At 51.4% G+C, this 20,093-nt stretch overlaps 8 protein-coding genes across 8 annotated transcripts; 6 read left to right on the top strand and 2 right to left on the bottom strand.

Annotated features, from left to right (window-relative positions):
- Positions 1-491: 491 nt before the first annotated feature.
- Positions 492-1,628, top strand: BROUX77_001181 (uncharacterized protein; the record flags this gene model as incomplete). Its single annotated transcript, XM_073745582.1, has 2 exons — positions 492-965; positions 1,029-1,628. 2 exons carry the CDS (start codon positions 492-494, stop codon positions 1,626-1,628), a joined length of 1,074 nt encoding a protein of 357 aa, XP_073609416.1.
- A 4,053-nt stretch (positions 1,629-5,681) lies between these two features.
- BROUX77_001180 (uncharacterized protein) lies at positions 5,682-7,508 on the top strand (the record flags this gene model as incomplete). The annotated part of the gene is made up of 1 exon (XM_073745581.1): positions 5,682-7,508. One exon carries the CDS (start codon positions 5,682-5,684, stop codon positions 7,506-7,508), a length of 1,827 nt encoding a protein of 608 aa, XP_073609415.1.
- Positions 7,509-7,818: 310 nt separating this feature from the next.
- On the bottom strand, positions 7,819-9,600 carry BROUX77_001179 (uncharacterized protein; the record flags this gene model as incomplete). The annotated part of the gene is made up of 1 exon (XM_073745579.1): positions 7,819-9,600. The coding sequence occupies one exon, from the start codon at positions 9,598-9,600 to the stop codon at positions 7,819-7,821; it is 1,782 nt and encodes a 593-aa protein (XP_073609414.1).
- A 718-nt stretch (positions 9,601-10,318) lies between these two features.
- Positions 10,319-11,419, top strand: BROUX77_001178 (uncharacterized protein; the record flags this gene model as incomplete). Its single annotated transcript, XM_073745578.1, has 1 exon — positions 10,319-11,419. One exon carries the CDS (start codon positions 10,319-10,321, stop codon positions 11,417-11,419), a length of 1,101 nt encoding a protein of 366 aa, XP_073609413.1.
- A 1,309-nt stretch (positions 11,420-12,728) lies between these two features.
- Positions 12,729-14,011, top strand: BROUX77_001177 (uncharacterized protein; the record flags this gene model as incomplete). Its single annotated transcript, XM_073745577.1, has 3 exons — positions 12,729-12,849; positions 12,913-13,124; positions 13,184-14,011. 3 exons carry the CDS (start codon positions 12,729-12,731, stop codon positions 14,009-14,011), a joined length of 1,161 nt encoding a protein of 386 aa, XP_073609412.1.
- Positions 14,012-14,405: 394 nt separating this feature from the next.
- BROUX77_001176 (uncharacterized protein) lies at positions 14,406-15,075 on the top strand (the record flags this gene model as incomplete). Its single annotated transcript, XM_073745576.1, has 3 exons — positions 14,406-14,437; positions 14,661-14,775; positions 15,028-15,075. The coding sequence occupies 3 exons, from the start codon at positions 14,406-14,408 to the stop codon at positions 15,073-15,075; spliced, it is 195 nt and encodes a 64-aa protein (XP_073609411.1).
- An 827-nt stretch (positions 15,076-15,902) lies between these two features.
- Positions 15,903-18,537, top strand: BROUX77_001175 (uncharacterized protein; the record flags this gene model as incomplete). Its single annotated transcript, XM_073745575.1, has 6 exons — positions 15,903-16,011; positions 16,106-16,173; positions 16,262-16,390; positions 16,477-16,701; positions 16,762-17,223; positions 17,293-18,537. The coding sequence occupies 6 exons, from the start codon at positions 15,903-15,905 to the stop codon at positions 18,535-18,537; spliced, it is 2,238 nt and encodes a 745-aa protein (XP_073609410.1).
- Positions 18,538-18,740: 203 nt separating this feature from the next.
- BROUX77_001174 (uncharacterized protein) lies at positions 18,741-19,988 on the bottom strand (the record flags this gene model as incomplete). Its single annotated transcript, XM_073745574.1, has 3 exons — positions 18,741-18,856; positions 18,928-19,748; positions 19,882-19,988. 3 exons carry the CDS (start codon positions 19,986-19,988, stop codon positions 18,741-18,743), a joined length of 1,044 nt encoding a protein of 347 aa, XP_073609409.1.
- Positions 19,989-20,093: the final 105 nt, after the last annotated feature.

Genomic DNA, 20,093 nt, shown 5'->3' with positions numbered 1-20,093 from the left:
CGGCTGTCCTCCACCAGTGGTGCGCTCAGATGTTTCAAGGAGCGTTAAGAAACACCAAGAGGAAGGAGCAGAAGGACACCAAGAGAGAAAGAGGGCGACAGACAAGGAAGGAGCCCTCGAGGTCTAGAAGCGCCGTTCCTTCCTTGCTAGCTTCAACGGGGCTTCTTGTTCTCTTGCGTATTTATTCTTCGTTTCCTCTTCCGTTCTGATTTATTCTCACCACTATTCTCTGTCTTTACTACCTTTAGAATACCAACATCATCTTTGGTTGTTCCCGTTTTTTTGCCAGGGTCCACATTTGTCCGCGCTTAGCCCCTCCATTCAGGCCTTGCGACTCTTTTGATCCTTCACATTAGCTTCGCGAAGCTCCATCGCAACCGACGTTCCGTTCGAACCCAGCGCGACCGACTGAACCTCACGTATTCAAAGCATAATACCGCGCGTCGCATTATCACCATCGCATACGCATACAACCCGAGTGAAGCCTCGAAATGACCAACAGGCTCAACTCCAATGGCCAAGACCATGATTCGTGGTTCGCGCCCGTGTCGTTGGACATGATAGTCAAGGTAGCCAAAGTGACCATCGTGCATCCCTTCATTTGTTGGCTGGTGCCTCTGTGCCTCCGCTCGCAGGCCATGTCATATGAGAACCCGCGCATGCTACAAGCCATCGCTTGGGCCATATTTATCACCTTGTGCTGGATGGGCGATGTCATCAACAGTCGCATTGCCTACGGGCTGCCCCGCCACGTCAATCTTAACCATGAAGTCATTGTCATCACTGGCGGTGGCAGCGGATTGGGCCTTTTGATCGCGGAAGTGTATGGAATGCGGGGTGCGACCGTGGCCGTGTTAGATGTGGCTGAACTGGAGTCGGGAGAGGCCCGAGGCGTGTCGTTTTACAAATGCGATATTAGCGACAAGGCCCGCCTGGCAGAGGTTGCCAAAGAAATAGAGCGCGATGTAAGCCTTTTTTTCTTCGTTTCTGTGAATTTCGGGCCCGTTTTACTGACAAGTAATTTATAGCTTGGCCCTCCAACAGTCCTTATTAATAACGCTGGCGTTGTTATCGGCAAGACTTTGCTCGACATGTCTGTCGCCGAGGTCGAAAAGAGCATCAACACCAATCTTCTCGGCCACTTCTACACTCTCAAGGCTTTCCTTCCATCCCTGACAAAGGCCCCTCGCGGCGGCACCATTGTTACCGTTTCCTCTGTCATGGGCCAGGTGGGCGCTGCTCAACTCGCTGACTACGCAGCCTGTAAGGCGGGACTGTCTGCCATGCATCGCTCTCTGGAGGCTGAGCTGCGTGTAACCCACCCCAACATGAGGATGGTCCTGGTTGAACCTGGTCAGCTTAGCACACCAATGTTCATGGGCGTCACAACCCCTAGTTCATTCTTTGCACCCATCGTTGAGCCCGTCGACGTGGCAAAGGAGATTATTTCCGCCATTGACTCGGGCACGGCGGCTCACGTGTCTTCACCGTTGTACGCGCGCTGGATTGGCTGGTTCAATGTGTTGCCAGCTGGTGCACAGCGGATAGTTCGGTCGATTGCTGGGGTTGACAATGCGATGCAGACGTATGTCGGCCGGGGTGAGGAGGGTAGGGAAAAGGCCAACTAACTAGTTTACCCTGCAAAAGAACGCCGGTGGGTGGCGCTGGCGCGCAGGCTTCGACAGAAGCACCTTGTATTTTTCTAATGTTTTATCTCCGGCGAGCACGTCCAGCGCAATCACGGAGTTGAATTTCGCATATCCCACAGCCATATACATTCCGCTTCTAGAGCCCTTCTTATATTGGCTTAGATAATATCCACAAAGTTGCACATACATACACATTACATTACACTTTCAGTTGAAATTAAAAATAATCCGCAAGCCCTGTCACTAACTGAAACCATTGCTCTCGCCTTCAGCTGACGAAATACCAAAGATGCGGTTGAGCAGACAAAAGAAAAGTCTATGCTCAGGACGCCGCACGCGATGATCCCAAACACGAAAACCTGTATAGGCCTGGAGTCATGGTAATCAGGCTGGGGTACCTTGATCCGGGACCCGGACACATATGCGTTGCTTAAGGGACAGTAACGGCCAGAGGGCTTCATGGTCGTGCACATGACACATGAGCGTGAGACTGCGATGTCGTAATACACCTACCTGTTGGCACCGGCGATTATTAACACAGCCTGGGTACTAATATTCCAGGCCAACACCGAGCGAGTGGGCGTTACTATAGACTACTGGACCTACATATCGCATAGCAACAATAATATGAGAGCGTCGCGCCCAGTACGATTAGTAAAGCAGTGAGCGGGCTATTTATAATTCGACCTAGACGGTGATTCGGAGCTCAAACCCATACAAATAAAACGATTGCCCAGTCCTCAGACCCCATAGCTATTCTTCGCGGGCAAAAGGCAGCGCCAAGGGAGTTTCCGGAACCAGAAGAGTCAACATGCAGGACTTGAAAATCCCATGTGGTTGGCATGGCTTGTGTATTTGGCTAACGGGTAGTGGGGTGTGGAAGAGGGAGGGGGTCCTGGTCACCAAGATTGAAGCACAAAGCTTTTGGGAAACACGGGCACAGGCACAGGTACAAGCACAAGCACAAGCACAAGCACAAGCACAAGCACAAGCACAAGCGAACAAGTTGTGTGGTGGACGGAGCGCTGCATGAGTTGTAATTGAACTTGTGCGTGTACAAGTAGAAATGTAAGTAGGACGAGGCACATTTCCTGCCGTGAGGCTGTTGTTTGTTTGTGGTGGTGGTACTGCATGCGCGCCCATGCGCACCTCAAGCGCAACGCACGTATCAGCCAGACGCACGCACGTATGTCTGTCTGTCTGTACATACATATGTACATACACAGCTCGTCCCGTCCTCGGTGTCTTGTGGATTTGCTTGTACAAGTACATGTGTCCAAGGAATGAAGCTGCGCTATGTGGTGGTCATGACTTGAGCTCTTGAGCCACCACCCAACAGCTGGACAGCAACATGAAAGATGACAGTGCCAGCAACTTTAGCGGGCAGTACCGCATTTCCTCGTGGTCTAGGTTGCGATGCGTTACATCACATGCTTTGAGATGTGGGGGGAGAGAGACAAAATGACCTTGGGTTCCCTCAGATGCCCATGGGGTCTCCTACGTGTAGTCTCTTTTGCGCAGCTCTTTCATGCTCGCTATCAGTCATTGGCAAGTCCTGGTTCTGTTGTAACCGGATCATGGGTGGTTGACCAACGGCTTGGTTCTGGTGTATACTTGCACACACTTGTACGTACATGTATGTACATGCGCATTTAGGCACCGGCTAATGGCAAAATGAGGTGTGCAATGCTGCTTCTAGTTTTTGTCCTAACAAAGCACGCCATCGTCTTCTCTTGGATTGTGGCGAGATGAGATGGACATGAGATCTCGACCTAAAAGTAGTGTGATCTCGTGAGAGGCAAGCCATTCTGGAGGTGCTTAAAGCGAGGGCAGAGCCTCCTAACAGTGGAGCCGCGAGCAGACCCAAGGATGACCTTGTACCTGTGCTGGGATGCTGCAGAGGTAGCGTTACAGTAGAACCTCGGTTTGAACCCTTTTCACATCCCCGAGTTTGGGGTTCTTCATTGAGTCTCGAGGGAGGGAGAGGGAGAGGGAGCGACAGGTTCATAAGTGAGGGGAAGGACTTGACCGATGTCTAGGACTCTGGGCATGCTCAACGGATATATGGCGAGGGATCTCGAGTATCGCCAATTACCTGTCGCCTACTTTGGAGAGCCTCTTCTAAGCCCATCTCGGCCAGGACGACAGACTTAACAGACTGTATTATCAGTATCAGTCATGGGAAAGGGAGGGCTGTGATTGGTGAACAAGGCTCCTTCCTATAGTTGGCTAACTATGAGGCCCAAACCCGTCTTTCATCTTTCCAGCATGCATGGAAGATAAGACATGGGGGCGTAGATCGCTGCAGTTTGTTGCAAGTGTGTGGAGAAGTTGGTGTCTCGCTAGAACCCACCAAGTGTGGTGAAGAGCAGAGGAGCCAAGAACATGGATAGATTGTCGATACTTGTACAATAGACACCGGCGATGTTAACAGTGCGATATTGGCCTTGTGCTGAGGCTCGTATGGATGTGGCGAGCGCGGTCTGGCACTGTAGTCAACTATCGTTAATTGCATAGCTAGTTACCTGAGCGATAACCGCAGCGGGATGCTGGATGACTCAGCAAAACAATCTCTCACGCTCACGCTCACGCTCACGCTCACATCACATGGGTGCCAGCCGTGCCGCGTCAGGCATCTAGTGTGAAAACAAAAACTCAGCAGCGGCCGCAACACGCCACGCCATGGCTGTCTGTGTTTCCTGGCCGCGACAGGGCCGGTCCAAGTTAAAATAAATATGCCCACGTGCATAAAGACTCGCGGGCGAGGTGCGATAAAAGGAAACGTGCGTAACTGTACATCTGGAGCTACTGCGCATCAATGCTTGAATAGTTACCTGGATACCTGTTTTGTATCTGGAGTTCGTATCCGACGTCCTCATGCAAAGTTCCGTTCCGACCGTTGAAGGCCTACGAGTGCAGTTGCTCAGAGTGGTTGCAGGTATGCATGTACCCCTGCTGCCAACTTTGCGCGACAAGGTACATTGCATCCAACTTTTGTTGGTACAGACCCACTGCAGCTGCCCAGATGCATGGCATAGTTCCGTGAGAGCGCCCGCAACGCTCCTTCCTTTGCCCGCAACACGGAAAGAACACCGTCACCGTGACTTTAGGAGTTGATGGTTGGAGCAATTGGCCAATCGCCGAATCGTGGTGGGCAGCTGGGACCATGATTACTGAGTCTGAGTCTGGGCGTGGATGTGGGTGCCTGCCCACCTGCCTGTTTCAGTGCGGCCGCTGTGCCCAGAATGCAACTGTAGAAACCAGAAAACCCATGATGAGATGCGATAGCAGTTACCTCTTGGACTGGTAGGTGGGTACATATCTTGGAGGAGCTTTTCACTTCATCTTCACAAAAGTTTCTGCCTCTGCTTCTTCTTCCTCCCCTTCTCATCATCTCAAACATTCCGGTTTTCTATTTTTACCTCGTCTTTGTTTCTGGCCATCTCGCTTGCAGCCACCCAGAAATCCGTGACGTCTACATTGCTTGAATGAAAACTGCAACAACGAAATCAGTCGTCGAACAGCCAGTCTTCGTCCTCCTTCCACAGCCATCTATCTCGTCTTTGTCTTTCTTTGTCCTCCTCTGATTTTCCCTTTTGCTCTCCTCTCTGGCCTCGAAATCCGCACAAGCCATCCCATCAGCGCATGCTGGTCTTTCTTTGCTCATTAATCTAGACTCGCTTCGCACCAACAGCTCAGATCACGAAGCGCTCTGCTTCCTGATCCTCCTATTATTCCGGCTTCCTTTGATCGGCTGACTCTCGACACCGGCGAGTTACCAGGAAAAGTAGTTATACACAGCAGCAACACAACATTGCACACAGCCTGCAAAAGAAGCGTCAAAGACTACTTTGCTTTTAAGCTTGGGTGTCTGCTCCCGCGCAAGCCACGTTTGATCGCCCTTGCATCCCTCTCAATTACACTACACTGTATCTCCTCCACCAAATTGACATATCCCTTCACCATCGGCCAAGACAGGCCAACTGCCCACTACGTTGTAGTCTTTTTTTGTTTCTTTTGCCGCCACTCACAATGGTCCACACATGGTGGGACAATGACCGAATCGAGGCCACCGTCACTCACGCCTTTGTTTGCCAACATCTGCTGCCTCAAGAAATCGTTCGTTTAGGCCGTCAAGTAGGATTTGGTGCAGGTCTAACCAACGACACATACTGGGACTGGATTGAGACCAAGGTCAAGCGCATCTTCTTGATCCTTGTGGATCTCGGCGTCCCTGACCAGATCTTTGGCCTGATTGACGATTCTTGGAGTGATACCGATCTCCCCTTCGACCTTGAAAACATTTCCCGGCTTGCACTGTCTACCTCCAAAGATGAACGGCTAGAGAAGCGGTTTTACCAGCGCCAGTTTCTCTATCTGGTGCGCCCACTTAGAAAGGGCACTAACACCATCTATGGTGACAACGAGATTGTCCCTGTCGATCAAGTTGACAAAAAGACACCGGTTGCTGCCAATGCCATTGACAAAGTAACAGTGGGAAACCAGACTGACACCGTTTATTGGAGACAGCGAATGCCTCTTGATGTCCAGGGCGGTCTCTTGTCTTCCCAATTCCAAGAGGTTGTCGATAACATGAGGTACATTGAAAATGATCACCTCGTTTCCTACTGGGCCTCATACGTTTATCAAGGAGTTGGATACGTGTTATACACTCCTGCTAGTGATTTTACTCTTAAGTCCTTCTTTACAAGTCGCCCCGCGTGCTACAAGAACATACCAAAACCCCAGCGCAAGGAACTCATCATGAACTGGATCATGTGCCTTACCGATACTGTCTGCTTCCTGCACAGTCACCAACGCGCCCACTCATACATCAAACCTTCTACCATTCACTTCACAAAAAACAACAAAGTCTTTCTCTCAGATACTTCCAACATGGGTCCCGAGCCTATGAACAAGCATTCCGATCGATCGTCATCATTTGACAGGGAATGGTATGATTACGCCGCCCCCGAACAATGGTTTAGACCAGCCGGACCCAACCCCGTTCCAACCCGAAAATCTTCTTTCCTTTCTTCATCGCCAGAAGGCTTCTCTACTTCATCTCCTCGCTCTGAGTTTCAGAGCACCACCGCTTCACTTCACTCTTCTAACAACCCCCACCTTAGCCCCCAAGCTGCCGATATCTTCTCTCTTGGTTGCATCATCCTAGAGCTTCTAAGCTTCCTTCTCAAAAAACAACACAAATTCGCTTCACATCGTGCAGCAAAGCACAAAACGGCTGGTCGTGGAGGGGCCGTACTTGATTCTTCATTTCACAAAAATCTAACACAAGTGGAATCTTGGATGTCAGATCTCGCCAAAGAGGCCAACAAGAAACCCCCTCATAAAGATGGCAATCACGTCTATCGCGGGTTTATTCCACTGCTCCGTATTGTTGCCTGCATGCTGGCAACTAACCCTCAAGACCGGCCGTCAGCACAAGAAGTACAGCAACGCATATATGAGATTATCACCGAGCACTGCCATATTGCAGAGCCGCATTGCGTACATCGCTACGAATTTGATTTTGGTTTTAGCCAAGCTCTTAGCCACTCAGATACCATGTCAGTATGCACGCGCCAGACGTCTGCGCCTGGATATGTCACTGCAACCCGTAGCTCAGGGCGACATAACAGGACGAGCAGCAGTGGCGGCATGTCAAGCTACAGCAGCAGCACAGGCTCTGCATCATTATTGGAAAAGGACCGTGAGCTTATTGTCAACATGGAAACAGTGCGGTCGTTCAGGTCACGCGAACATGTGCCACCTGTGTCCAACTCTCCAGTCATCTGGAAAGGAGCACAACAAGTATCGCCCTCAACCGTTCAGCCTTCCTATGGAAACAACGTCTTTTGAAGGCCTCACGTCTCGCAGAGCCCCAAAGTACCACACTACACTACCCCACTCAACAAGCCCGGCTTAGCCGGCTGGCCAGACGACATTCATGACCACCATAATTTAATTTCACCTTGGTAACAGCGCAAGGATAAACGCAAAAACGCGGCGGCACGGTATCTAGAAGAGATATAACGGTGTGCCTGACGAGGCCATCATAATAACTATGGGTATATAATACTTCTGTGTTGGATAAACTTCAGTTCGGACTACTTATAACTAGTACTATTTTAATGATTTATTCGTGTATCTAATTCACCTTGTCGGCATCTCATGACGAACCAACCTGTGCATGTTGCAATCCGGGATCCATCACTACAGCCGCAGCCACTGCTGCTGCTGCTGCTTCAGCATCAATCTGCGCCACAACTCCAGTGCCCACATTTGTTGCATGCTGTCGAATCTCGCCCTGCTGCTGAGGTTGCTGCTGTGGCTCCTGAGGCTGGGGCTGGGGCTGGTGCTGTGCTGACTGCTGATGCATCATAGAGTCCTCGTCCACATCGGTGTGGTCATCCATGTCATCCTCGCCATCGTCAGCATCGTGATTTCCGTCGTCACCACGATTACCCATGGCCAAGTCCATATCAATCTCGTTGCTCAAACCCGTCCCAACGCCTCCGTCGCCACGCTGCTTGCGCGCCTGCACAAGATTATGGATGTCTCTGCTCTTGATGCTCGACAGCGCAGGGCGGTTGAGCGCCTTGGCGCGGCCCTTGAGCTCGGCAACAATGTGGATGGGTTTGACACCAGCGTCGACCATGGTGAAGATAATATCCTTGACCGAGACAGCAGCCTTCATGCGGTACGAAGCAAAGGACGCAGGATCCATCATCTCGTGGTTATGCGTGCGGGCATCCGGGTTATCGCTCTCGCGGATGGTCCAGATCCACTCGACAGCAGGCGGGTCAGCGCCGTCGCCGTCGCGCAGACGCGGGCGCTTGACGGCGCGGATCTTCCAGCGGCAGCCGGAGCGCTCCTTGAGGCGGTGTTTTCGCTGCTTTGACGGGTGGGTGTTAGTGGGTGGGCGCGTGCGGCGGCGCCCGTTTTGGCTGCAGCGCCAGACAACGGCAGTGGGCAGCGTCTTCATGACGCACATCTTGTAGCCGGCGCTCTCGGCGTAGGCGTCAAGCGCCTTGCGCGCGTCCTTGATGTTCTCGAAGCTGTGGCCGATGAGTGGGTGGTACGGGTTGGCGGGTACAGATCGGCCAGTGGGGTCATTGGGCAGGTATGGATGGGCGGGCGCCGGAATCATGACGCTGGGCGGGGCCATTCCGTCCTGGCCGGAAATTTGTTCGGCCATGTGGCCTTGCAACTGTGATTGGGCTTGGCTTTGCAGCTGGTTCTGCATGTGAGATTGACTGTGGGCATGCTGGGCTTCGGCCTGGGCTCTAGCATGGGCATTTGCAGCAGCCTGGACTTGGGCATGGGCTAAAGCCTGCGACCGGAGAGCCTCAACGTGTTGTTGTTGCTGTTGTTCGGGCGTCAACTGAACATACTGCGTATGAGATATATGATGAGACTGGAAAGGTGACTGAGGCGTCGGCGACATGTTCTGCATGGGCCGCTGAGAAGACATGGCTGAGGACATCATTTCTGGGGTAGGCGCAGGCGCCATATTGAAGATGGGCACTTGTTGTTGCTGTGGTTCCTGCAGCTGTTGTTGTTGCTGATTATGATGTTCTTGCTGCTGCTGCTGTTGTTGGTCAATCACCACCCGAGGCGTAGACAGTACTGAAGCTGCTTCGGTCCTGGCGTGGTCCAGCGCGGCATCTTGGGCAACTGGGACAGACGAAGCCACGACGTCTGGAGTTTCGGGCGGAGCCGCGATGGCCGCAGTCAAAACTGGTGCGGGCAGCTCCGCGGGCTTAGCAGGAAGAGTCGCACCCGGGGCTTCGGTGGCCGGCACAGACAGGACCGGCGTAGGTGACGCCTCAGCCACAGCGGCCAAAACAGCGACGTCAACGTGCGAAACGGCCGCAGAAGACGGGACAGGCGCCTGCATTTCAGGCTGTTCCTGCACGTGGCTTTTGACTGGCTGATGTGCTGTATCCATAATAACCGGAGGATATATATTTTTTTCCTAAAAAAAAGAAACCTCGTGATCAAGAGCCGATGGTTCAATGCGACGGCTGGCTCGTGTAAGTCAATGTTTAATCGGCAGCGGATTCTGCGATGCTTCAGCAGATTATTGAATTCTGGTCGACATTGGAACGTCGAGAGGTTGGTGATTAGTGAAAACTCAGCAAGACTGTAGCCAAAAGGGGAGAATCCTCGGGTCACGTGACGGAGGCTGGACCCACTATTACTCCTTTGGGCGTGACATCACCACGAATTACAAGTGCACATGGAATGCGTACCTGTACCTCTACTAGTGCATGCTTTTGGCTTCAGATCAAGAGAATAAAACTTCGCGGGCTCGCAAAACCGATAACACCACACTTGTCGTCTACACATAGTAAGAACTAACGCGGAAACATCGATATGTCTCTCCAGCCGTCTAACCCTGTACCCTAACATAGGCTCGAGATGACTTGGAACGTACCTACTGCTTATCGAGGAGAACTACTGGAATGTTCCGGGTTGGGTCTAAGAGATCAGCATTTCATATTTATTTACGGTCAATATGAGAATCCGTGAACTTAAACTTCTAGATAACTTACTCTCCTTCAAATCCATGCATCACTATAACCTGTGTGCCATAACCGCTCCATCGACTAACTATATCTCCTACCTTTTGTTTTGATAACTACAACACTGGACCCTACCCTTAAATGAAGGCCTTTTCTCATACTACATTTGCCATCGCGCTTTGTAGTAGTATTGTTCAAGCTCAGCTTGTAGCAAGGAACTTCAATACGGCCAAGACATGCGAGTCCCGCAGCATCTTCGACGTACTTCCGGCCGACGACTTTGAGCCCTCTGACGCAGCCTGGGACGCAGATTCACAACTTCTATATCTGGTTGATGATAGTGGCCGTCTAGCCTCAATCCCAGGTCACTATCTTCGAGGCACCGATTTTGATAGTTCCCAAGAGGAACTCGGAGAGCAGAATGTCTTGTCTTTGTATACTGCCAACCACAGAGATGTCAAGATGTGGACCGTTACCCACGGCCTGGATCTCGAAGGGTGTGCTGTTGACCATGAGTTCCCGGAGCTGGTGTACCTCGGAATTGAAGAACCTGCGGAGATCATTGCCTTCAACGTGACAGAGGGTGTCATTCAACACCGGTACTCGGTGGATAAAAGCTTTAAAGATCTTTCGTTAGGCTTCACTGTCGGTGGGAACAAGCTCAAAAAGCATAAGAACAATAAAAAGAAAAAGGGTGCGGCAAATAGTGGCCTCGAGTCTCTGGCCTTCTATCCCAGCCCATCCCCAGGAGTTCCCTCCCGGATCCTTGCGGGCCGGCAGTCCGATAGCCGAGTATTTGTTTTTGAACTTTCCTCAGACCGTAAGAGTCTCCAGTTTACAGGATCAGTCAAGCCCCCCGGGCCCGGCCGCGATTTATCGGCGATTTCGGTCTTTCTTGGCAAGGTGTACTTTGTGTTTGATAAGGAGTTTGAGGCCATTAGTGTGCCCATGAGGCAGTTTGAAGCGGCAATTAAACCGCCGAACAAGCTCACTATCGGCAAGCTCAAAACAAAAGAGAAGAAGCCTAAATGGACCGTCCAGCAATACAAGTTTGACATCCGCGGTCAGGAGGGTCTTGCTTTTGCCTACTCGTCTTTTGCGTGTGCCCTGGGCTCCAAGGGCTGTCATGGCATTGGCGAAACTCCTGTGGTGTACGCAATTGATCCGCCGCGTAAGCCTGTGCTTGAGAAGGATGTGTTGGTTGGAAGTTTCGCTCAGCTGCAGAAGTGCTGGCGGGTGTAGCTAGGGCCATTGAGGCCAAGTTCAATGTCTATGTTGGGTATGATGGCCAAACAAATGTCAAGTGTGCGTAATTCCCAAGAGGGGGATTTATTTGTGCAGGGTAGAATCAACAGTAGGGCTAATTCCATTCCAACCCTGGCATTCGAGGAATGCAAGCTCAATCTGGTCATCAGTCATGGTGTTCTTGGCGGTTCAAAATCTCAGTCGCCTTGCTAAGCACCTGCGGCTTTGAAGCAACTCGAAACACGGGAAGGATTGAACGTCGACAAAAAACTCAACGATAGGTAGATCTGAGGCATTAGGTACGTGTATAAACCGGCAGAAGTTCCTTCCCAGCCGACACCGACAGTTGGGCTAAGGGAGGAATGCCCATGGGCACAAAAGGAAAACTAAGAGCAATTCTGGGTTTGAAGTCGCCCTAGGACGTCTGAAGAACCTACTTTAGGATTGACAAACGGCCGTGGGAATTCGTGTTGTGCCCCCTCTGGTAGTGAGAAGAGACAATGGAATGCATGTAACAGCGCATAACTTGCCATCAAGAGTCAAAAGGACTTTCATGCCTTTTGGACCTTCATTGATATTGGTCTGTGTATATGGACTCCGTTGACGGGGACGGGTGGAACACAGGACAAACAAAGCAGGGGAAAGAACAATGAACGCGATCTTATTGTACTACAGAAGCACACAGGCAGACGCGTTGCCAAAGACAGCCAAAGCCAAAGGCCAATACCAAACTATCACATATGTAACAAAATGAACTGGTGTGGGTTCATAAAAATCTTGGTACTTTTGATTGACATTTCTCGGGGGCTCACAGCGGGAGAAAGAGCCTTGGGATGATGTAACATGGCCATGGTAGCACAGGATTGGTTTCACAGCAAATAAGCCGAAATCTGCCAAGATTAATCCGCAATGATGGGCGCATGCCACGGGGAGCAAAGACCTGAAGCAGGAAGGAGCAGTTCACGAAGCAACTGATTCATTAGATTGTCCGGTTTCTTTTGGCTCTTTCCTAGCTGGCTGTTGGCAACTGCTCCCCTCGAGCTGGAGGCATCTTTCTTGGGATGAATACCGCTACTTCCACGTCTGCTTTGGCTCCCTACGCGCCTGCCCAAGTCCCGTACCGTCCCTTACACCTTACATCCAGGATTATCCCCTTTGATGCTCAAGTGAGATCTGTATGCGGCTTCTTTAAAGATGGGCTCATCTTCCCTTCTCCTAGGCGAATATCTTGTTGGTCTCTCACGGCTTTATCGTTTTCTTTGAAACAACTGCAAACAGACACATTTTTCTCGATATCGTTTATGCAATGACTTCTCTCAAGCTTACTCTGGCACTGAGCTTTGCTGCTACTGTGGCTGCCATTTCCACGCTAGAACAATATGGCAACAAGATTTATGATCAGGATGGAAACCAGTTTTTTATGAAAGGTATGCATCAAGTACAGGCATAGCCTAGAATATGACAATGTGACAGCGCTAACGCCGCTATAGGAATTGCCTACCAACTGCGACCTAACGATCCTCTCATTGATACCGAACAGTGCACTCGTGATGCTGAGCTTATGAAGGAGCTCGGCGCAAACACTCTGCGTGTTTACCATGTTGACGAGACGGCTGATCATGATGGCTGTATGAAGGTCTTTGAGGAGGCTGGAATATACCTGACCATTGATCTTGATGACTTTGAATCTTATATTCTACCAGTACGCTTACTAGGATACAAGCCAACGTTGACTGAAACTATACTAACTCACTTGAACAGTACGACACATTCTGGAACGAGACTCAGTACGAGTCGTACACCAAGACAATGGATGCTTTTATCCAATATGACAACCTTCTTGGCTTCTACGTTGGTAATGAAATCATTGCCAAGAGCGACCAGTCATATGCCGCCCCTTACATCAAAGCAGCTGTGCGGGATATGAAAGCGTATCGTGGCAAGAAAGGCTACCGCAAGGCGCTAATTGGTTACAGTGCAACTGACATTGTAGAGCTTCGTCCTATGCTGCAGGACTATCTGACCTGCGGAGGCAACAATGACGAGATTGTCGACTTCTTCGGCATCAACGCCTACGAGTGGTGCACACCGAACACTTACACTGGCTCTGGATATGACAAGCTTCAGGCAATGGCTGAAAACTTTCCTGTTCCCATCTTTTTCTCCGAGACTGGGTGTAATGTTGGGGAAGCACGCGAGTGGGAGGACATGGACGCCATCTACAGCGATCCCATGGTGAATGACTGGAGTGGTGCCATTGCCTACGAATGGATCGAGGAGCAAAACAACTATGGAATTGTCTCGTACGGCCCACCAGCTGATCAGGCAGCTCCAGTTACGGGAGACATTTACGACGGCTTCACCCGCAAAGGCAAGCCGACTCCCGTGCAGCCAGACTTTGACAACCTCAAGTCCCGCTGGGCCACAAACACTCCTGTAGGCACGCCTCGTTCGGAGTATGACAGCTCTAGTGTCTCTACTCGCGACTGTCCCACGGCTACAGCTGGCGGTTGGCAGGTCGATGGAAACGTGCCACTACCGACGCTTGGACAGACGTACACTGGTCCGCTCCCTGCCGCGCAAACATAGAGCAAGGGCATGTTGGCTACATAAGTAAATTACATTGAAAGTCGGTATTTATTGTTGATGAAATCACAGTGTGAATATAAGTGCACATGAATAGTAAGATAACTAGTAATGTCGAATGAATCTTGATATCACAAAATGTTTGCAGTGTGCAGCAGTGGACTGTGGACTGGCGACGTAGTGCTCCAAAAGTACGTACCCGAGGTGCCACAACCCAACCCGATCCTTCAACGAGCGTAATCAGTCACGTGACCCCGCATCCACCCGAGCCAGGCGTGATTTCTGGCGATGAAATCGCTTCTCAACGCAGCTTTTAGCACCTTGAGACCCAGTCCGCATTTTCGCACCATCACGAATCCCCTCCCCCCACCAAACACCCCAAAACACACTAGCAAACATGGTTTTCGCGTGGAAGGCCGCTGGCATCAGGTACGTCGCTTTTTGGCATGATTTTGTGTCGATTTGGAGATGCAATTGGTGTTTGTCAATTGCAGAGACCAGCGGTCCTTTTTCTGGCCCCTCCCCAGCAGGGTGCTTCCGAAGCTCTTTGAGCGAGCGGTTTTACCCGATGGCCCATTGTCGACACCCAGTGCCGCCATCACGACTTGCAAACCAACATGGCTAACATGGTGAAATTTCCCTCTATTTACAGCTACAACCGCTACCTGGCCGTCGCTGCGCGTGCAGTCCGCCGCAGCCTCAAGGAGGACAAGAGAATCGTTGCCGAGCGCCGCGCCGAGTCTGAGCTGAAGGTCAGCGCCTGGAGCGTGAGTCCTCCCCTTGGCGATGTTTCCTTTGCCCAACAGGCTCTTTGATCGATGGGAAAATGACAGTAACGAGAATGTCTCCGGGGTATCAGGAAGCTGATTCCGACCTGGGGAGGCCGTCTTCAATTAGCCTGTACCATATATTGCTACACCTGGTGACCCTCGGAGACTACCCGCACCTTCATGGCTCCTGAGCGATCAACGACCACCCACTTCCAAACCCCAGCTTGCTGACTTTTTTGCTCTGTCTAGAACGGCAAGGCCGGCGAGGCCAAGACTCTAGGCCAGTCTTCCACCTAAATGTCGCGTTAACCCCCCATTGACTCGGAACCTTGAGCAACGGCTGTCTAATTTCTCGTTTGGATGTCATTGGTGCCTTGACGGGCGGTCCCACTCACTACTCTGTCACCCGCCCACGTCTGGGGTGATTGGGCCCGCCTCGACTCGGACACGCTTTAATCTGGCATCGAGGTGCCACACGCCAATCGCAATGCCGTAGGGCTTGGCTCTGCCTGCTGGAAGGCGACAACTGTACAATAGACTCGAAGACAATAAACCCACGAAACTAGAACACGACAATTCCTAGCAGCGTGACTGTTTGTGATGGAACCCCCAATACGTGAAGTATGCTGGCAATGAGTCAGATTGTAGCTATGTAGAATAAGCCATGCAGAATCGCACGCTGCAGTGTCGCAGTGTCTATTCACTGGTAGTCTTCAATCTGCCGGCTTGCCGTTGATGTCGATCCAGGCCGACGCTACAAAAATGAACATGGCGGAGGCGGAATTTACGGCGGGTTTGTTTGATGATGCGGCGTTGCTTTGCGTGTATGTATGTTGTACCTGGAAACGTGTATGCTTAAAAATCAGGCCAAAATTTGCAGGAACTTACACGATTTCAAGACTCACTTTTCTTCGGTATGTTTTTAATCTGAAATTTCACCTGACTGCTTTTCGTAGTTGCACATTATCAACCAAAGTTTGATATTCTTTTTTTTAACCCAGATATCATGGCCTTTGGTAAACTCTTCCCATCTTTTTTTCCCATCCCTCAATTTTTGCTGGTCCCATCTGCCCTAACAAGGCTATGTTTGCCCGCTAACTTACCACCCCTCCCCCTCCTTAGATATGGCCGCCATGGGCTCTAGCCTCCCTCCGCGGACGCACCCGTCCGATGCCCCGTCATCGGGCCTTGTTTACACAGATGTGACGGCGGCTTTCCGAAGGGCCGTGGCCGGTGAGTTTCCGTCTCCCCCCTCCCCTCCCCCATCTTGAGCTGCCCTTCCGGCTTGGCTCGGGGTCCAACGGCTGACCGGCTCTCGCTGCTGTAGACATGAAGCCCGGAGAAATTATCAAGGATGAGCAGTTCTCGCTGTTCGACTCCGTGGCTGCACTCGAGGTCCGTCTCTTTTTCCCGCAACTTTCTTTGCCGTCGTGTGACTGCTGGCTGACTGGGCTTGCGGGTTCGCTTGATGTGGACGTGATAGATGATGGACCCCAAAATGGACATCAACTGTGCTGAGGCCGAGACCGAGCCAGAGCCAGAGTTTGATATCGCCCGGGATCTCACGCCTCAGCAAGTTCTCGGCATCATGGATCAACTAATTAGTCAAGAGGTAGGATATTCTGTGCGGTTTTGCGCTGGTTCCTGCCAATATTCACAACTTGGTGCGCGTTTGCAATACTAACCGCAGAAATCTAGATGGCATGGCACATGGGTTATCCTCTATCTCTGACCCTCTTCTCTAGTCATTATATTGACCAGTTGCTTTCTACGGCTCCTTCCAGTGTGCGCATGGCCCAGTTCTCATTCAAGTCATCGTGGGGAAAGTTTACGCCAGTCTCTGTTCTCCGGGCATACTGCATCGGTTTAGTAAAGACATGCGACATGGTGAATGACCACATCAACCAGGAGCACTATTACGAAGTATGTTGGTCTCTTCTTGTTCCTAGCTAAAGCGCAACCTCTAACCCCCGCCCACAACAGGAAGAAGACTTTGTCACCAACACATACAGGCGGACTCTGCTTGGTCATTTCTCTGTCGAATCAGTCACGCAGGAACTCATTGATGCTCACAGGAATTTGTCAAATGGGGAGTGTGACACCAGCCCAGAGCTAGTCTCGGCGTTGTGTGCCCGCATAAGGTTCAGGATTTCGTTTATATCAGCGCTTGAGAATACTCAACACCGTCTATACCCCTCTCTAATTGAGCGGACATGGCAAAAGGGTCTCAAGGATGTCGAGGAGGTCATTGCCACACATCACCTAGCCGAACCTGTGCCTGAGGCTTTCAGCGCAAAACTGCAGCAGAAGCTGTCTAGTAGCATGCCGCCTCGCCAGTTGGTAGATATCGGGTATGAAACGGGATTTCGCTTGCTAAAGCAACTTTTCGAAGATGGGCTCAAGGTCACAGATGTGCTCGAATACAAAGATCCTCTCACTGTGCAGGTAAGCAGACATCTCCACCCAGTTCTTATCATCTTAAAGGACATCTTGTTAACCCCCCTCCCCCCCAAGAACTTTGTGGTTCACTTCCAAGCAAAAAAACCTACACCTCTCGTCATTACGCGCTCAATCCTCCAAAACTATCTTTTCAAGGACCTTGTAGTTCTTGGAAATGCCAGCTTGAGAATGCTACTGGACGATGATCTCACCATCACAGTCAAACCACCTGGTGTACTTCTAGATCCCATCAACGACTATGTCGAGGACACCACTGATGCCCGGTATCACATATCTCAGGAAATGGAAGCCTTCCGCGTCCGTGCCGCCAATTGTTGTCTTGATATTTACCGCAGCCTATGCCAAAACCGGTGTCGTGTGCGTCGGATACTCTACCACGTGGTGCGCGACTGGGATCTACTCGAAGCTAATGCCGTCGAGTTCGACAGCCGCCTGCACACTCTTGCTACCAAGCCCGAAACTCTAAACATGTCGCGCGAGTCACTTGTGGACTCGGACTGTGCTGGTTATGTGTCTAACTGGCAGCCTCTTACGCTGTGGTCGCGGTTGCACAAGCTCAAAGTCATGGTGTTCATTGTGGAGCTGGGCTTCGAGTTGGACATCTACTACAAGCATGAAATGGCTGCGATGTACTACTACCTCTCGACTCTCTGTGAAGAGGTTCAAGATCTCGAAGCTATCATTCAACGCTATAACACCGCTGCTCCGGATTCCAACACATCAGGGCTATACAAACACCACCATATGCTCATGCGCAGCGACACGCTGCGTTACATCATCAAGCACAGCATTTCCAGTGCCCTGGTCGCCATTTTCGCAGCCCTGCAGCGCAAGCACGCTATACAATCGCCCAAACAACCGTGCGGCACCGACGAGCTACGCTACGAACTGCGCATGCGGCCGTTTGCCATCAAGACACGTCCGCTGCCGACATACGATGCCTTCCAGGCTGCGCTAGCGGCTGTGGGTGTAGATGCAAGCATGGGCACTGTGGATGGTGGTGGCGCTGTTGTGTCGCTAGAGGAACTGATGCAACGTGCTGGCTCATACGCAGAAAAGGCACGCTCGGCGCTTGTAGACCTGGAGGCACTTGTGAGCGCGGGGGTGTTTGCGCATGGCTCGCTCCATCTCCAGAAGGATACTCTGTCTGAAGTTGGCAATGCGATTCAAGAGGTAATTGAGGTAACTAGAGTCCTCGAGAAGGCGGTTCAGGAAGATGCCAAGATCCAGGTGACAATGCCTGTGCCTGAAGATATACATGCTAGTACTTGGGTGGTTCCCAAGGTCAAGCTGATATAACAAATTCAGAAAAGAACACAGTTATTAAAGATGTGTTTCATAGTAGCTCTGTTCCTACTGGGGTATACGTAACTATTACTATCAACTCGTCCTGTCCATCTGAGTACATTCTGGAATGTGGTCTGTGGCCCGTCTTTCCCACCATTGACTCCAATGTTGTTGTTAAATCTGCCCTTTCCATGATGATTGCTGCGATTATTGGGTCAAGCCTTGATGGCCCGGTTCATGCGTGCGCGCGCAATTCGCTCGTACAGCACATCTTTAAAAGCAAACAAGAATGCGGCTGTCATGACGCTCTGGACCAACTTGGGGCCGATGCCTGTAGTCCTGTTAGTTAACCATTTCTGTCTGGCCATACTGAAATAAAAGGTATGGTTGGAGAAGTCTTACCATTGTACAGAGCACCGTAACCTTCGCCTCCGACCACGCGTCGGAATGTCGCAAAAACGCCCTCGTCCTTTTTCTGAGACACGTGCATTTGGGCCTTGACGGTGATGTAAGGGTAGGTTATTGATGTTGCAAAGAGCTTAGTCAACGCGCCAAGATAGAACGCAATGCTCGGAGAAACCTTGACAGCGCGCCGTTCCAGCATGTTTTTGAGCTGCTCAAAGAGACCATACTGCAGGATGGGGTTGATGACTAGCACCAGCGCAGGCACGACACCGGCAAACAAGGCTGACGGGCCCTCGTGCTTCAGGAGCGCAAGAAGGGTGCCGATAGCGCCGATTCCAGCCTTTGATCGGGGCGGTGCGGGTGATGGGTGCCGTGGGGCAGTCGCTTCGGGCACTGGCACTGCAGCGTCGCCACTATTGGCAGCTTCAAGGTCGGCGTTGGCCAGCTTGGGTGTACCTTTTGAAGCGTCGCCAGAGTTTCCAGTAGTGACGCGCGTGTTGACAACCCAAATGGGATTTGTGATGATGACAGTCGCCGATCCAGCAAAGGCTCCGGCTAGAATGGACTCTCCGGCAGTGAGACGGCGGCTGTGGCGGCCGGCCTTGAGAGCAGCACTCTCGAAGAAACTCTTGCACCATTCGTACCAAAAGTAGTAGACGAAATTGGTGACACTGATGCCAAAAAGAGCAGAGTTTAGACCCGCGTACAGACCGCCAAAGCCCTCGCGCGCAATAATCTTCTTGGCGGCATCGAGAAAAGTGCTGTCCGCCTTGCGCGAATCAACCTGAGCGCGGGTAGAAAGAGTGACCAGGGGATAGCTAGACGTGGAGTTAGCGGATGTTGACTGTGGCTCTTGGGGTGATGTCATTTCACATGCTAGGGTGCCGTCTCCAGCAAGCAAGCGCCGACAAGGCATGCTGAAAAGACCGCACGCACGGCCAGCGAACTTACGTGAGGGCCATGGAGAGCAGACCTCCGCCTGAGCCAGCGAGAGCATGCGCGACATTGTCGTTGGGCGGCACGGGGGCCAGCGCTACTGGCTTGGAAGCAGCCACCATTTTGAGATGGACGATAGAGTCGGTCGAAGGAGTAGGAACGCGCGGAAATAAGTGCAGCGCGACTAGTAGTTGTTGGGGAAAATCCAGCACAAGAAAAGAAGCAAA

Source organism: Berkeleyomyces rouxiae (genome assembly GCF_048999995.1).
Source record: "Berkeleyomyces rouxiae strain 22BRR77 chromosome Unknown BrBRR77_ptg000001l, whole genome shotgun sequence".
NCBI lineage: Eukaryota > Fungi > Ascomycota > Sordariomycetes > Microascales > Ceratocystidaceae > Berkeleyomyces > Berkeleyomyces rouxiae.
This window is presented reverse-complemented; position numbering and strand designations above follow the sequence as displayed.